Source organism: Sinocyclocheilus anshuiensis, unplaced genomic scaffold (genome assembly GCF_001515605.1).
Source record: "Sinocyclocheilus anshuiensis isolate Anshui unplaced genomic scaffold, SAMN03320099.WGS_v1.1 scaffold1341, whole genome shotgun sequence".
In the NCBI taxonomy this organism is placed as follows: Eukaryota; Metazoa; Chordata; class Actinopteri; order Cypriniformes; family Cyprinidae; genus Sinocyclocheilus; species Sinocyclocheilus anshuiensis.
Window position 1 is genome coordinate 740,641 of NW_015553274.1, and position 14,083 is coordinate 754,723.

General features: G+C 37.4%; 3 protein-coding genes across 3 annotated transcripts; all 3 read left to right on the forward strand.

Moving 5' to 3' along the window:
- The first annotated feature begins 4,677 nt into the window (after positions 1-4,677).
- LOC107668229 (actin, alpha cardiac) lies at positions 4,678-8,031 on the forward strand. The gene is made up of 9 exons (XM_016460032.1): positions 4,678-4,717; positions 5,557-5,708; positions 5,847-5,975; positions 6,156-6,266; positions 6,648-6,732; positions 6,833-6,994; positions 7,120-7,311; positions 7,420-7,601; positions 7,691-8,031. Exons 2-9 carry the CDS (start codon positions 5,580-5,582, stop codon positions 7,832-7,834), a joined length of 1,134 nt encoding a protein of 377 aa, XP_016315518.1. The 5' UTR covers positions 4,678-4,717; positions 5,557-5,579; the 3' UTR covers positions 7,835-8,031.
- Positions 8,032-9,292: 1,261 nt separating this feature from the next.
- On the forward strand, positions 9,293-12,343 carry LOC107668261 (neuroendocrine protein 7B2-like). Its single transcript, XM_016460081.1, has 6 exons — positions 9,293-9,377; positions 9,735-9,969; positions 10,103-10,252; positions 10,494-10,606; positions 11,815-11,868; positions 12,019-12,343. The coding sequence occupies exons 2-6, from the start codon at positions 9,747-9,749 to the stop codon at positions 12,133-12,135; spliced, it is 657 nt and encodes a 218-aa protein (XP_016315567.1). The 5' UTR covers positions 9,293-9,377; positions 9,735-9,746; the 3' UTR covers positions 12,136-12,343.
- Positions 12,344-12,413: 70 nt separating this feature from the next.
- LOC107668262 (gremlin-1-like) lies at positions 12,414-13,850 on the forward strand. Its single transcript, XM_016460082.1, has 2 exons — positions 12,414-12,656; positions 13,040-13,850. The coding sequence occupies exon 2, from the start codon at positions 13,041-13,043 to the stop codon at positions 13,551-13,553; it is 513 nt and encodes a 170-aa protein (XP_016315568.1). The 5' UTR covers positions 12,414-12,656; position 13,040; the 3' UTR covers positions 13,554-13,850.
- Positions 13,851-14,083: the final 233 nt, after the last annotated feature.

Here is a 14,083-nt window from a genome sequence, read left to right on the forward strand (position 1 = left end):
GTTTCATATGAAACAGTATATAATATGAAATTACATTGGGAATATGTAAATATTGACCATTATTAGACCGTAATTATCAGCTTATCATATACAGAAATTCAACATCAGTTATGAACAATAGCACTTTGGAAACCAGTCTTCAGTGAATTTATCTTGATATATATATCAAGATAAATTCACTGAAGACTGGTTTCCAAAGTGCTATTGTTCATAACTGATGTTGAATTTCTGTATATGATAAGCTGATAATTACGGTCTAATAATGGTCAATATTTACATATTCCCAATGTAATTTCATATTATATACTGTTTCATATGAAAATGCGAGCATCTCAAGTTTAATTTAACACTTGATGTTTTAGTACACTGATTAAATGGTGTTCTCCGTGCACAACATTGCTGACATGGAAACTTCTAAAGCACTTCATATATTTATAGTAGCCATTATCTAGGGCACTCTTGGCATGACCGGTCATTCTCCTCTAAGTACTCTCAGGATGTTGCGAAACAATTTCTGCATGGGACTGCATGAACTGAGTTGCAGAAACATTCCTCAACTTCAAAAAGAGTTAACATTGCTCAAAATATTTATGCTTGTATTTGCGTATGCTGATATCAGTTTTCTTTTGTACGTACTAAAACAACTGTTATATCTGCCTCATGCATTTCTATTCTGGAGTGTGGTACAACTGGCACTGACTTGTGAGTTGATCTGTGCTGCTGTAAAACGATGATGTTATGAACTGCAGTGACACAAAGGTAGAGGATCCATCCGAGTCTTAACTGTCAGAGCCGATATGAGTGACTCTGAACAGTGATTGACTCTGGGACATGTACATGTGAGGATCTTTTATATGGGGTTTTCTCATTAGCATGCTTGTCAGCAATCCATTCTAAAAGAGTCCTTTGCTGACAACAGCTGCATTAGCTGACACATTGACAACTAGACGGATGTACTGTTACTTCCTCTACAGTCAAAAATCTGGGTGTCATATTAGATAGCAACTTGTCTTTTGAAAATCATATTTCCCATGTTACAAAAACAGCATTCTTCCATCTTAGAAACATTGCCAAGTTATGAAACATGTTACCTGTTTCTGATGCAGAAAAGCTAGTTCATGCATTCATGACCTCTAGACTGGACTATTGTAATGCACTGTAGCATATTGGCTGTTTATTAGTACTTATACTGTAAAGCACATATTGATGCTTTATTTTGCATGACCATCCCTTAGATCCCTTAACCCTACCCAATACTTAAACTTAACTACCTTACTAACTTAATAATCAGCAAATTAGGAGTTTATTGAGGCAAAAGTCATGGTTAAAAGTTAATAGTGAGAGTTGGACCTTAAAAAAGAAGTGTGACCTGATTTCTTTATTTTAGTGTTATTTTAGTATTTTATATACTATTATAGTATTTATTTATTTATTAGTAATTATTAATATTTTTAATTCTAAAATATTTAGCAGTTTTGCATTTTCAGTTGCCATTTTAATTTTAGTTTGTCATTTTGGTTGTAGCTTTTGTCATTTTTCTTAAATATTTTTATTTAGCATTGTTACATTTATATGTAATAGTAATTAAATTTAAACCTATTTTATTTCGGTTTCTAATTTTTGTTTTTAGTGTAAGTTTTTCCTATAATATGTATATTTTATTTTATGACATTTCAGATTTATTTCAATCAAGTTTTAGTTTTAGGTAACAACAACAACAGATAATACTTGCTTACTGGCAAGAAATTCTTTTATAATCTCTCTCTCTCTCTCTCTCTCTCTCTCTCTCTTGTTGGTGTTACAGAAATAGCAGAACATTAACTCAGCTTTTATGTACTCACATTTGATACATGAAGTGAATTCAACTTTAAATTGTGTGTTTCAGACATTCTCCTTTAGGCCCTGCGAACACTGTAGCTGCCATCAGTGCAGCATATAATCCACATCACTCTCTAGTATGGCCCAGCAGGGTCATGTCACAAACAGGTTGATCAACAAACCATTGTTCCCAATATAATGAATGTTAAAAAGCATTTGGGCCCAACAGATGCCACTCTCCAATTGGGGGTCTGGTAAGCGCAGCTGTCTGAAACAGGCAAATCCTGTGTCCCCTCCATGCCCTTTTAAGGAGACAGGACCCTTTCAAAGTGCCTGTGTTGGTTGCTTGCTTTGTTTGACCACTGGGCCTCCCACATAGCAGCGCTAATAGATTACAACCCAGTAAATATTGCCACAGCAGAATTACAACTGTTACTGTACATTAATAGCGCAACTGGGACACCCAAATTCCTTCGTTTATCTTTCCTGAATGTCATAAATGTACTTTTTCAGTGTTTATTCATCAAAAATATGCTAATTCCATTAGCAATGATCACATTTTGGTAGACAGCATCATCAGAGCTATAATAAGATGCTAGAATTGGTCACGGTACATGAGGGTTCAAGGGAATCCGAATGGATTGTGTTCTGTAGATATCTATCAAGCTAGCTTGAAAAATGGCTAATAATAGCACATTAACAAAGAGGCTTAAACTTCATGGTGCTCACACATAATCCAACTTTGGCACAGCAAGCTGAAGGGTCTATAAGAAACTCCAGAAATCTGATAACAAAAGGTTAGAAAATACTATCACGCTGATATCACGGTCTTTTTCAGTCAGGCTTGAGCTTTGAGGATCACAAATAGAACATTATCTTCTGTTCACCAAGCCTGAAACAATGCAAGATAACAAACACATGCCAAAACAGGAGGCAATGCCACCTTTAACGCCAAATGGTCCTTCGAAGATGTTGAAAGAAAATGAATCATTTCTGAAATGCACGTTTTGACCCAAAGTACATGTGTAGAACCAAACTAGCATTTTACAAAACCATACTCATCATAGTGAGGTTGTTTGCTCATTGTGTTGAGTGAAAGAGATAACGGGGGAGAAGGTGACAAATAAGGAGTTGGAGCCAAGCAAGCAGCACTGAGGAGCAGCACTGATGTGTAGCCAGGAGCACCTGTCACTCAACATGACCCTAAAAGGACAGAGCTGGGCCAATCAGAGAACAGCAGTTGCAGAGAAAGGACACGGGTCCTGCTTAACACCCCCACACCTCTCAACTGTCTGGCATGTTATGGGGCCCGATCACATACCAGGGCTCAGGCCATTTGACAAAGGTGGTGTTACTCAGGTCTGGCTCCTAAATGTGACCCCGCCACACATCTAGTCTTCCAAATGCCTGTGATGTCAAACCATTTTTTTGACATTGTAGGTCATATATTTATCTTAAACATTTAGTTGTATATTGTTCTGGGTCAAAGGTCATGATGTGTGATTTCCTGACATTCTTATTGGTACAAATAGTAGCTAAAACCTTAAAACGAACATTTAAACAGGTTATTTGTACATTTTTGTGTGTATAATGGCAATCACAAACTATTTTCCATGTGCTATTGTCTTCTTATGCTTAAATAATATTAATATTCTGGTCAATACAATTATTATTGGACAAGAAATGGTCAATATTAAAATTATATACTATTTTGACTAATTTAAAAATAAAACACAAAAAATTAAAAACCAATAATTTTAAATGCTACAAGTGAATTTCATTCAGTGTTATTTTAGTATTATATTTAAATGCTATTATAGTATTTATTCATATTTTGAATGAGTTTTTATTTTTATATTTTCAGGTTTCAATTTTAGCTTAGGTTGTAGTAGGCTAATTTTGTTATTTTTATTAGTTTTTAATATTTCTATTTAGCTTAATTTTTGTTAGTTTTAGTTATAGTAATTTTATTTCTTCAGCTTCAACTTATTTATTTATTTTTTGTTATTTGCCAAGGCATCATTTTTAATTCTTTAAGTTTATGATTTCAACTAATATTTAAATTTTATTTCAGATTTATTTTCATCTTAAAATAAATTATTTTTCATTGGTTTAGTTTCAGTTAACAATAGCAAAACTTTCGGTATTGGACTTTCGGCTTCACAATATAAAGTACAGCATGAAAAATTATATTAATTTTGAGATTTGCTAAATTTGAACAGTGTTATCAAATTATTAATGTTTTAAAAGATTAATTTTAAGTGTGTGTTAGATGATGGCAAAGGTCATCTTAAACGTAAAAATGTACAACAAAATTTTCAACATCTGCCAACGATTTAAAAAAAACCCTCTATTGTCTAATAACTGTTATCCTTACAAAAATGGCATTGTGCGATATACATTAATATTTTTTTCTTTAGCCACATCCATAGAAAACAGTGCTGTTCTTTATGATTAAATCACATTCATCAACAATTAATCATCCTATAGCACTATTTTGTGTGTTTTTTTTTTGTCACACAAATAACAGAACATGACATAAAACATTATATCATATGTTAAAAGATATGGAGAACAATGAAAGAATCGTACTTGGCTTCTTTTGGCCTTCCATTTGGCTCTGAAATCATAACAAACCATTTCCCACTGCTTATTTTGCTACCATAGAGGATCTGTCACCTCTTAAGAAACATCTGTCCATTTTGGTAATCAAGTCAGAGACATGGAGGACAGGATATACTGGTTATGGGTCATTTTCTAGCATCTCTTATTTGGTCTTGTGTGAACTCCTGAGCCCGCCCCTGAACCCCAGCCCCCTCCCACCACTAGCATATTTAAGAGGCATCCTTCTGCCATGCCCTTCATCCCAGCGGAAACCCCAGTCTTGTGCTACAACTTGGTGAGTGTTTGCTACTACCTACTGTATATCTCTATGGACTACTTCAGGGAAGATAGAGAGAGATTTGAAATGGAATAACCCAACACTTCATCTCCTACATGAGAAGGAACATTAATCTCTGGAACTGTTGATGAAGATGGTGGAAAGCTGGCTGCTTTTACACTGAAACTACTGACAACATAATTGCTCATTCTCTGTGATAAGATTGCATCTGTAGCTGTAGATAGAGAAATGTATGAAAAACAATGGTTGACCATTGCTAACTCAAAGCTGCTAATGCTGTTAGTGATGAAGGAGAGCAGAAGTGAGCAGTTGTAACTAGTTGTATTTGATTGAATAAAAGATTAATTTGGTTAGAATCCACATCTCATAAGGGTGATTGAAGATGCACTAATAAAGGGAGTCAGTCATCAACAGATGAATTGACACATGCTGCCAGTAGATCTCTAAGAGTTTCTAGACAGCTGAGGAGGCGGCCCTAAGGTCCTGCTGTCATTTGTCATCAGACAACTGTGAAATAGCTGCAAATAGGACTCTGGGTCAGAGACTTCCGTACAGAATGACAAGAGCTGATGCCTAAAATAGTTTAAAGGGGATCTGCCGTGCTGCTTTTGGCCTTTTGTTGACCTGATGCTGCGTTTTAGAGGATTTATGGATTTCAATATTTTTGCTTTTTGCAAAATACGGATTGTAGAGGATATATAGATATATAGTATATATTTATTAAAATGATTGAATACTATTAAAAATAAATGTTCTAACAAGGTTATTTAATATTCATTTTATTATTCAGATTTTAACTTGTTTTAACTTCCTAACACATGCTTTCTTTCTCCTAGGACCATCCTAAAACAGACCAGTCATGTGTGACGACGATGAGACTACTGCACTTGTGTGCGACAACGGTTCTGGTTTGGTCAAGGCTGGATTCGCCGGTGATGATGCTCCCCGTGCTGTCTTTCCCTCTATTGTTGGCAGACCCCGTCACCAGGTGGGCCTCCAAAGCATGTAGTAAATTCCTGGTTCCAGCCAACATATTGCATATTGGCCGTGGAAAATCATTGCAACATATTATACAAACTAACTGAACTATGCTTGGTGATGATAACCCATGACTCTTTTCCTTTAGGGTGTGATGGTCGGTATGGGTCAGAAAGACAGCTACGTGGGAGATGAGGCTCAGAGTAAGAGGGGTATCCTTACTCTGAAATACCCCATCGAGCATGGCATCATCACCAACTGGGATGACATGGAAAAGGTAGCAATCAAAGAATGAATACAGAATGCTGAATTGTTCATTTGACACTGTTTTATTATTCAGTAAAAGCAAAAATAAAAGGGAATTTATTCCTATTAGCGAGCTACATACTGTGTTCAGTCACCTAGTTATTCACTCCATGCATTCATCCAATGATTTAATATATTTAAATATCTTTAGATCTGGCATCACACCTTCTACAACGAGCTGCGTGTGGCCCCTGAAGAGCACCCCACTCTGCTCACTGAGGCCCCCCTCAACCCTAAAGCCAACAGGGAGAAGATGACACAAGTAAGCTAATGCAGGGGTTTACAACCCTTTTTTTTTTTTTTTTAATTGTGGATTTAACAAATAAGACCTAGAGGCAGCATATAATGGCAGCCATGTAATTTTCAATACTGTAAAAATTTAAATATTATAACTTTATTAATGTAAAATCATGCATATCTTAACTTCTAAAACTTTTTTATGTATTATTCTCATGAGTTTTTTTCATTGGGGCCCTTTTGGCCCCTTAACCTTTCAGAGTTTTCATAAACCATTTGAGTGTGTTTACCATTACTAGTGCTGAAACCAGGGTTATTTTTGTATTATTGATAGACCTATACTATTATAGTTTTTGTCAATATTTTGAATTAGATTTTATTAAAAAATGTTCCCCTCCGTTTTCAGATCATGTTTGAGACCTTCAATGTCCCTGCCATGTATGTTGCCATTCAGGCTGTGCTCTCTCTGTATGCCTCAGGCCGTACCACTGGTAAGTGTCTATCAAGTAACTACAAGCAATAAGTAACATTATAGACTTTAATTCCTATATAAATCTGCAATACTTAACATGCCAATCTATCATGTTATAGGTATTGTACTGGACTCTGGTGATGGTGTGACCCACAACGTCCCCATCTATGAGGGTTATGCTCTTCCTCACGCCATCATGCGTCTGGATCTGGCCGGGCGAGATCTGACTGACTACCTGATGAAGATTCTGACCGAGCGTGGTTACTCTTTTGTGACTACCGGTGAGTGCCCTGGTCTCAAGAGGGGGCACATTTTTGACACTTTTTTCATGAACGCAAAATAAATGTTTTCATTGTCTTTTCCCAATATAAAATATACTTACAGTACTCTCTCTTTTCTTCCATAGCTGAGCGTGAGATTGTGCGTGATATTAAGGAGAAGCTGTGCTACGTCGCTCTGGACTTTGAGAATGAAATGGCTACTGCTGCGTCTTCCTCCTCTCTGGAGAAGTCCTATGAGTTGCCTGACGGCCAGGTCATTACCATTGGAAATGAGCGTTTCCGCTGTCCTGAGACCCTCTTCCAGCCCTCTTTCATTGGTATGTTTTGGCTGGGCCTCAAATGACCTTATTGCATTACCCCATGTTGCTGTCTTTACATCACAATTGTTACCTTGCTGACATAGCTTGCAATGTTGCTCCTCACAGGTATGGAGTCTGCTGGCATCCATGAGACAGCCTACAACAGCATTATGAAATGCGACATTGATATCCGCAAGGATCTGTATGCCAACAACGTCCTGTCTGGTGGTACCACCATGTACCCTGGTATTGCTGACCGTATGCAGAAGGAGATCACAGCCCTGGCCCCCAGCACAATGAAGATCAAGGTAAACGTCCATCCAACTAAATGAGCTTGTTCCTTTTATAGCTGTAATTGTAGTCTAACTACATTCATGTTCTTGTGTTTGTCCTCTAGATCATTGCTCCCCCTGAACGTAAGTACTCGGTCTGGATTGGCGGTTCCATCCTGGCTTCCTTGTCTACCTTCCAGCAGATGTGGATCAGCAAGCAGGAGTATGATGAGGCAGGTCCCTCCATTGTCCACAGGAAGTGCTTCTAAACCTCAAATCCTCCTCAGTTTAATCCAACTAACCCTCCGTATGCATTTGTACTGTGCTTTATGCTGTATATACATGTAATGAATGTTGTAATACAAGTTGTGATGTGTAACAGTATTTTTGGCTCGCATTGTGTATTGTCTTTGAGTATTTGGTGAAGAAGTTGCAACTGACAAATACAGACTTTTCCATGTTTCCTTATCAAAAGCTATTTATTGTCAGTTTGATCCTAAATGATATTAGCTATTAGCAGATTTTTTGAAAAGCATTAGACAAAAAAAATAAAAACCTTCTCAAAATTGTACATGCATACCGTAGGTAGGTTATGTGGAATAAGTGATAGCAATGGATGGAATTAACTATCTGACAAGCCGATGTAAAAAATAAACCTGTGCATTAAGTGATTCAGACTAAATTCAGAGTAACAAAACTACAGCAGCAAGTATGTATTGGCTGAATATATTTAGCAGCTTTTACAGTTAAAGATAAAACTTTAAAAAATGTTGTTTTTAAATTAAATCTAAATATATTTCAAAATATTTAATGCATCATTATTTAATTGTTATACCATTAATAATTTATTTATTTAATTTAATTTGTAATAATTAACCCTTCTAGACTGTTGGTGTCTGGGCTTAATTCTTTATTTTATTTGTTTCCCGCCAGGAGACACATTTTGGCGCATTTATTTCATGTCATCTTCATGAATGAAAAGTTAATCTTTAATGTGAATTTTACTGCACAACTGTAACTAATCTCATTACAGCCAGCCAGCCAGACAACCAAAGTTGGCAACCCTGTGTACATATTCAGTTATATTCATGACTATGAAGTAAGTTATTGATGATCAAGAACACCATTATGATGTCGTTTACAAGACAGCATCGCTAGTTAGCTAAAGTTAGCTTAAATAGGTACGATAGTGTTTAGTTGTTGTAAGCATTTAAATGTACAATTACGTGTCTGTGTACAAATTGTTTCTCAATTTCTGAAAAGAACGAGGCAGGAGAGGTTAGTTTACCAGCTGCAAATTCTAAAGAACGCTCTGTACATAATATAGTCCATTCAGGCCTGTTCCAGAGAAGAGACTACCAGGGAAATTATTATAATTACTTTTAAGCATTGCTGTTGGTTATATTATTAGTAATGAGGAGTGAATTGCATGCACGTCAAAAAAGAAAAAAAAGAAAAAAGTACTGTAGGCTATATTTGCATAGACGTTAAACTATTATAATTCGATTAATCTGACAGGTCCATAACATTCCCGGACTATGACGACACGACACACCTCACTTAGAATGTACATTTATTATATAATTTTTAACACCTTCCTTATATATTCCGTATACTTTGTCCTTCTACCGTTCCCAATAAATCACAGCAGCAAGTTTTAACGGCTATGTGCTGGTTATTGCGTAAACCAATGATCATTTGTGGAGGTGAGGTGATTCGGCTGCTTGGCAACAGAGCAAATGAAGCGAGGAAGAGGAGGAGGACGGCATCTGTGTTGAACCCGACAACTTCTTTATCAGACAGGATTACATGGTAGGTTATCGCTTCAAATTTGGTTAGCTGATTATTTTATATAGTTACAACACGCTGGATTTCAGTTTTGCTGAAATACGAATAATATGCTTCTTAATTTGCGCTTGTAAAATAACGGCATATGTTTTTATGACGTCTGTGCACTTGTGACGTAGTTACAATCAGGAATGCGCGAGCTCAATAATATCTAAATTATAGAAAATAAGCTTTAGCTTTATAACCCAATTTCTACATTAACTTTTAAATATATAAAATATTAAAAACAATGAATATTTTATTAAAAGCTGCCGTTTTAGCATACATATAAGGCGCAGCAATAATTTTCCACTACATGTTGTGTTAATTGTCGGTGTTTAGTGAACGTCAACGATGGGTTCGGTTCCGAAAATGACACACACGGTTCTTCTGAGTGTCATCATAAGCTCGATGGCCGTCGTTTCTGGCCGCAGTCCACGCACGGTGGATCAGGTGTCGGAGGCGGATATCCAACGCCTGCTTCACGGTGTGATGGAGCAGCTGGGAATCGCGCGGCCCAGGGTCGAGTATCCCGCGCATCAGGCCACCAACATAGTCGGTCCACTCAGCATCCAAGGTAAGAGTTTCTCATTGTTGGCAATTGCACGTTTTTTAAAAATGTAAATGACCACTGAGAATAATAGGTTGTCCTTATAATACTCCTCATTGTGTGGTTGCCTTCAGGTGTAATTTTAGACTGTGTCCAATAGGTGGTGCCCATGAGGGACTCCAACATCTCGGGCCATATGGGAACATCCCTAACATTGTCGCAGAGTTAACTGGAGACAGTGTTCCCACAGACTTCAGCGAGGACCATGGCTACCCTGACCCTCCCAATCCTTGCCCCCTTGGAAAGACTGGTATGTTGATCCAAGTGCAATCGAATGCTTAAATATATAGTGGTGCCACCATTCACTTTGATTAATCGAAAGAGGAATAATTTTTTGGAGGCAAAGAAAATTTGTTCAATATTTGATTAGATTGAAGGTGTTTACCATATTCTCCCAAAGGAATGACAACTCTAAACTGTTTGAATGGTCTAAACATTCACGGAGAATGGGGTACATCCCTCTCTTTGTTTAAAAAATGTGGTTTTTATAGCTGCTGATGGATGTTTAGAGAACTCTCCAGACACTGCAGAGTTCAGTCGAGAATTCCAGAAACATCAGCACCTCTTTGACCCCGAGCATGACTACCCTGCACTGGCGAAGTGGGTGAGTTCACACTTGACACCTTGAAACAGGTTGGAGGAGACTTCTGATTTTTCATTTAAAGGGGTCATATGATGCGATTTCAAGTTTTCCTTTCTCTTTGGAGTGTTACAAGCTGATTGTGCATAGATAAGATCCCTGAAGTTGCAAAGACTAAAGTCTCAAATCCAAAGAGATATACTTTATCAAAGTTAAGACTCTGCCACAACCCCCTAAAACGGCTCGTTCTAACACGCCCCCACATATCTACCTCACTATGTGGAAATATTAGGATGATGCCACCCAAATGTTCACGCAAAGAAAGAAGGCGTGGTTTCAGTAACCGCAGTTAGTGTTGATGCAGCCATGTCAGGGAGACGCTGTGTGTTTCAGTGCGAAAGCAAAAGCACTTTATTTGGCCTTCCGAAAGTAGATGCATTTAGGAATCTTTAAGATCACTTACAACAGAACAGCAATGCATTTTATGGACGACCGTTTCGTGAACCTAGGAGAGGAGGTAATTCTGACTTTGCTATGACAATCTGGCGCTTCTGAATCAGCTACTGTTTTGTTATTAGTTTTAAGTATTTGCTATTGACTGTTCAAATGCGGAGTTTTGCGCATGGTGTGTGTGTGAGAGAGAGAGCGAGCGAGAGAGAGAGAGAGAGCGCGAGCGAGTGAGAGAGAGAGCGCGAGAGAGAGAGAGCGAGTGCGCGAGAGAGAGAGAGCACGAGAGAGAGAGAGAGAGAGCGCGCGGATTGAATCATTTAAGGGCTTTTCACACTGCACTTAACCCCTGGTTATCGTTGTTGTAAACCCACACTTTTAACCCCGTGTAAAGGTAATGTCAAAGTTCAAATGATGACGGAAAACATGTAAACTGGAGTAAAGAAGAGACCATTTCATAGTTACCTTTATAATCCAAAAAGTCCATTCATTAAAACTTTATAGTACTGTCAGCAATATATAGTATGAGGATGCGCAATGCTAACGCCATTATGTAAACAGGTAGCATGCTGCGTTTGTCCAAACAATGACATCGACACTGCCAATATGCAGTTAAGAACATTAACGTGAGGTTTAGTAATGTTCAGTGTGAAATGTCATCTTTTGAATACACAGGATTAATTGTTAACCCGGAAAAATTATGAGCAGTGTGAAACATGAAGCAAAATAGCCCAAGATTCTGGTCTGTAGCAGACTGCACTAAATATCTATTTTCATTCTTTCAGAATAATGGACTGTTGTATGAAAAACTGAAGGGTGGACCAAAACGAAGAAAAAGGGTAAGCAATGAATATAATTTTCTATGCCTTTTGGTTGATTCTTTGTCAGCAGACGCCCAACACATGAACTATTAGATGGAGCACTGTTGCATATACATGTTGCATTTTCAGAAAAAAATGTCACAGGATGTGTCACTGAATGTGTTTCAGAGTACAAATCCATATCTGATGGGACAGAGGCTGGATAACGTGGTGGCCAAGAAATCAGTGCCACATTTCTCAGAGGAAGATGAGGTTGAAACTGCTACAAGCAATATCAAGACCTAAACATCGTGTTATTTATCAAATCTGTACAATGAAAATTTTAACAGTTTCACAGTAAAGTCAGCATTACATTATGTGTGATATTCAAATGAATCATATTATTAATAGAGCAGCAAAGGGTGACTGTAAAATGAATGATTATTCTCTTGGCACAACTTTTGTTGTAATAACACTTAATCAAATAAAAATATTGTATATGTTCATGTGCAGAAAATTCGAGACGTGTTTTTAACTTCATGATTCTTCTAAATTACAAACATCACAATATGCATTCATCATGAAGTTCCTTACTCTCTTAAAGCACTGGACCATCCCTAAAATGCTGTGAACCACAGAGGAGGCGTGGACTGCCCCATTCTCTTTAAATGTCAGCACTCAGAACAGAGCTCCAGACCTTAGTTCAGACTCAGAGTTCTGGATCATTTGGTTTAACCTATTTTTAATCAGTTTGTTATGGTATACAAAGACCTTTGTGAACATAGCTCCAGTCCATGTGAAGAAGTTTGAACCATTATTAATCTGAGGTAAGTCTGCATATGGAATATACTGTATATACTTATATATTTTCAAATCACATCTGTGTGATTTTTGTGAAATGTGTTTATAGAAATTAGTCACCAGAGGGAATTACCAAAAAGGAATTAGTAGGAAATGTATATAAAAATGTAAATGTTTAAATGAACCTTACATGCTTTGAAATATTTTAAGTTTGGAAGTTGTGTTCATTTTTATAAATGAAATGTTTTGATAAAACAATATAGCATATTTGTATAAAAACCCTTAAATTTCTATTTTTTATTTAAACATATACACACACACACACATATATATATATATATATATATATAGCCTATATTACTGTATATTTGATTACATTTAATGTTCTGTTTCTTTCTTCATGTGAAAGGATGACTAAAGACGCATTAGCTGTCACTATCGTGGTCTTGTGGCTGCTCTGCAATCCGGCGAGGATCAGGGGAACCGGCGCCATTCCTCACCCAAATAAATACAGCCCAAACCAGTCGGAACAGACACCGCAGGCCAGTTCCAGGGGAACGGGACCACCTTCAGTCGGGGACGAGGTATTGGACTCCAGTCAGGAGGCTTTACACATAACGGAGCGCCGTTACCTCAAACTTGACTGGTGTAAAACGCAGCCGCTGAAACTGATGATCTACGAGGACGGGTGCCAGCCGCGCGCCATCATCAACCGCTTTTGTTACGGGCAGTGCAACTCTTTCTACATACCTCGGCACGTTTATCAAGAGGACAGTGCGTTTCAGTCGTGCTCCGTGTGTAAGCCAAAGAGTTTCACTACCGTGACTTACACGCTCATCTGTCCCGGGCAAACTCCCAGCACCAAGAAGAAGCGCGTGCGCCGCGTGAAACAGTGCCGCTGTACTTCTGTCGACTTGGATTAAACTCGCTGACGTCATTGTTGTAGGCTACTTCTGTATGTTTGTCTGAAAGTCAAAAATTCCTATAGCTGAATAATGTAGGAGCATGATCGATTTGTTTCCTCCATTAGTTCTCCAGTCATCAAAATGTGTCCTTTATATTGTGAAGAAATACAACTGATGCAATTAAATGTAGGCTACAACAAGTTGGATAAGTTATAATACTATAAAATAGTGACATTAAAAATATGCTTATATTATTATTATATTATTCTCCACTGTGTGGAGCAAAATTTGCGCATTGATGCAAATAGCTTGTTTTGTGGCTTGATTTGTAATATAGGATATATTACATACATATTAGGCTATGGGTGTAAATAAGCAAGTTTTCCCCCCCAAATCCATTCCATCATATTTATTCCTGGTTTTTATACAATACTGCAATGTAAAAAGAAGGTGGTGTCAAGTTACAGCCTTTTTAATCAATTGATGAAGAAAATCTAGGTGAACAAACCAACATTACAATAAAATCTTAAAGGTTTTAACTTTTAACT